The sequence below is a fragment of the Etheostoma cragini genome, chromosome 14, assembly GCF_013103735.1.
Source record: "Etheostoma cragini isolate CJK2018 chromosome 14, CSU_Ecrag_1.0, whole genome shotgun sequence".
In the NCBI taxonomy this organism is placed as follows: Eukaryota; Metazoa; Chordata; class Actinopteri; order Perciformes; family Percidae; genus Etheostoma; species Etheostoma cragini.
Window position 1 is genome coordinate 10,261,652 of NC_048420.1, and position 3,347 is coordinate 10,264,998.

General features: G+C 44.8%; 1 protein-coding gene across 1 annotated transcript in view; it reads right to left on the reverse strand.

The window, feature by feature from the left end:
• wipf3 (WAS/WASL interacting protein family member 3) overlaps nt 1-3,347 on the reverse strand; it is a 9,103-nt gene that overhangs the window by 3,516 nt on the left and 2,240 nt on the right. The window contains exons 2-5 of the mRNA XM_034892767.1: nt 3,017-3,114; nt 1,686-1,821; nt 395-556; nt 3-299 (exon numbers count right to left, since the gene is read on the reverse strand). Coding sequence (XP_034748658.1) covers nt 3-299; nt 395-556; nt 1,686-1,821; nt 3,017-3,097 — 676 coding nt within the window. The 5' untranslated portion in view covers nt 3,098-3,114. The remainder of the gene's footprint in view (nt 1-2; nt 300-394; nt 557-1,685; nt 1,822-3,016; nt 3,115-3,347) is intronic.

The window sequence follows — 3,347 nt, forward strand, 5'->3', positions numbered from 1 at the left end:
GGGAAGAGGCGGAGGAGGCCTGTTGGCCGGCCGGTCCTGGAAGGCTTGAGGTGGGAATGGCGGGGGAGGACCAGAGGGTGGGGTGGGAGGAGGCGGAGGAGGAGAAGATGCAGGGAAAAAAGGCAGGTGCTTGCTGCTGTGTGAAGGGGAGGAAGGAGCAGAGGACGACGCAGGGGGTGGACGGCGGACGGAGCCTCGGAGCTCCCCCGTCCCGGGAGGCTCAGACACGCTGCTGGGGTCTGCTGGCGTGGGGGGGTTCCACAGAGGCTTCAGGGAGGCTGAGGAGCTCGATCGGGACACTTTAACAAACACGCACACACAAGAGGAGTCATTTGAATGGTTACTATTTATAATAATACATAGATTTAGTCAAAGCAAGACATTTGGCACTAACCTGAAGTCTTGCCTGCTAAGTCTCTTTGTCCTGTAGGCCTGAGAGTGGGGAACCCTCCAGCAAAGAGCCCACCCAAAGAGGGTATTACGGGTGCCATCCCTCCTGATGAGCCCTGAGAAGCACCAACACTGCTGGATACATCTCCAGCGCTAGCCGTGGGCTCTGGGTAACAAGACATGTACACATGCATTACAAATGATTAATACCAATGACATCAGTGCCCATTTGGTGTTTTCAATCATTATATATTTAGCATATGTTCATTAACAAATACATACATTCATTCACACATAAGGCTATGTTTAATTTTTGTGGAAATTTTCTGATAAGACAACATAAAGATGCAATAGTTCAGGCTGGGACATAAGTAAACAGTAACTTTTTGCACCTCCCATCTCCTGAGGGCTAAGTACATATATTTCACAAAACAGTCTCTTTCAACGCTCCTGGCTCCATACATGTAACAAACAAAGGTTCTGTTAGGTACCATTTGGTGGCCAATGGCCACATATAGTTGAGCTAATGTTTTGACTAAATGAATGAGCATATTGTTAAAATAGTATATAAGATAAACTGAACTAAAATGTTGTTCATTTCAAAAGGAGGTTGTGTTTTTGTCCTTGACAATGAGATAGCTTTCTGGTTGAGGTGGAAAACTCTATTTATCAGAATGGCAAACATATATAAAGTACATGTTTCTGTCTGACCTTTTTACTAATTTAAGGTTACATGTATTGTCCTTTGCAGCTAAACATTTAGAGAAATGTATCTTGCAACCATGCAGACAAAACATACAGTCAAATGCACACAGACTTGAAAATACTGTACTAAAAACATGATAACATACGTAGACATTTGTATAAATCCTATGGTATACTGTGGATGAAATGTAGGTCTTGTCTGTTGTGTTTGCCACTGTGTAAACTGTACTGTAGTAGTTTCCCATTCTGGCTGCATCCTTATCTGATGTGCGTTCCTTCCTGAAGTGTCCACTTGGTGTGTGTGTGTGTGTGTGTGTGTGTGTGTGTGTGTGTGTGTGTGTGTGTGTGCCCATGCTCATATATAGGTCAAAGAGAAACAACATACTCCCAATGAACTACACATAATACCTTATCCACTACCATCTTTCCCCACTCTCTTTTTACCCTTATTCATCACACTATCTAATAAAACACACACACGCCCTTAAACCCCCTTAGGTGACACCAGAGTAAATATCATTTAGTGTCTTAACACAAGCTGAGCATGTCCGTGTGTAAATTAATAGCAAAAGTAAGGATTTTGATCTTACTATCAACGGCAGGAGCGCTGCGGTCGCTGACCTGTGTGACTTTCTTGAGTCTGGCTCCTTTCTGGATGTCGGCCAACAGGGCATTCCTTCCACCACCTCCTCCACCAGACTTGAGCTTAGGAGGCTCTGATGGACACTGTCACACACACACATACACACACACAGAGAAAAAAGAGCTTTTATGTAACAGTGACCAGTGTTTTACCCTATGTTCAGTCTTAAGGTACACCAAGTGAAGAACAGACTATTTTGAATCAGTTACTAAATGATGGCATAAAGAGGCTCCATTTGGTGCTTTTCTGTTTTGTATCGTTGTAAATTGAATATTTTCGGGTTATGGAGTGGTGATCGGACACTACCTTATTAACATTGTATTTAAAAAAAATATCAACAGGTTAAAGCATGAAGGATAAAGATGTTAAGGTTTTATTTGATCTAGTTATATCACGGTGGGTGGGAACAAATGTATGGAACTTCTTTATCGCCATCTCCTCAACTTCACCTCAGCTCTTTTTGACCAAAAAATACAGATACCAAACGAAAAAAAGGATGACGGTGCAGTGAAAGCATTCAGCAAAGGGTTAAGGGAGGAAGAAGAAGAGAAACGGGAGGGGAGAGGACTGCCTTTACCCATGTTAACAGAGAGATGAGAAGCACCGTGACTTCAGTTTATTAATGTCACTCTGCAGTGCGGCCTTGTTTGCTGGCAACGGAAACTCATTTAACATGAGGACACTGAGCGCCTGCTGTGGAAACATAACACTCTTCTGCTACTGAGAGCCTGCTGTCTCCCCGCCTCTGTGTGTGTGTGTGTGTGTGTGTGTGTGTGTGTATGTTTATTACCTCAATCAATAATGCAAATAACCTACAGGTGAGGGTTGATGGTCAGTGAGAAGGACACAAGGGAGTGTTTACAATTGCATGAGAGAGAGTTAGAGAAAGACTAGTCTCGCATTGCCAGACCTTGGGAGAGATGGGCGAGAAACGTGCTCTGGTATATTGGCATTTCTTTAAACCAATCACAATCGTCATGGGCGGCGCTAAGAGCCGTACGGAGCCCCGGTGCCTCTGCAAAATAACCTTGGGGAGGAAGGTGTTGCGGTGAAACACTTGTACATTCAAAAGTGGTTTGAGTTGTGCGACAGAAAACTCAGTCCTCATAAATCGACCGCAGTTTAAAATTCCAACACAAAGAAAGCGGGAGGTAAAGGACTTCTGGCCGACAAGCGTGAATTTTGGGCGGAATGATATTCAATTGATATGCAATTGAGCAATCACGGAAATGGAACGTGATGGATATAGACCACCACGAAAGACAGAGAAAGACATACCTTTGGCAGGGCAGCGTTGGGCGGTGGTGGTGGTGGAGGGGGACCCAGAGGAGGCGGTGGGGGAGGAGGGGGGACTGGCATGCTGATATCTCAGATACCTGCACAAGACAATGCACATCTTATAACACAGTCGCCATGCTGTTCGGGACCTGCTGCCACTGACCACCAACTACTTATAGGACTTTTTGTCCTCCATGTCAGAAGCAGCTACTATGTAAAGGAGCACACTTGATGACATCCTAACCTTCCCCCTGAACAGGAAGAGCTTTCACCAGCGTACATCGCAAAACAGGAAACAGCTAGTGCTCCATCCTCTCTAGAGAAATCTGAA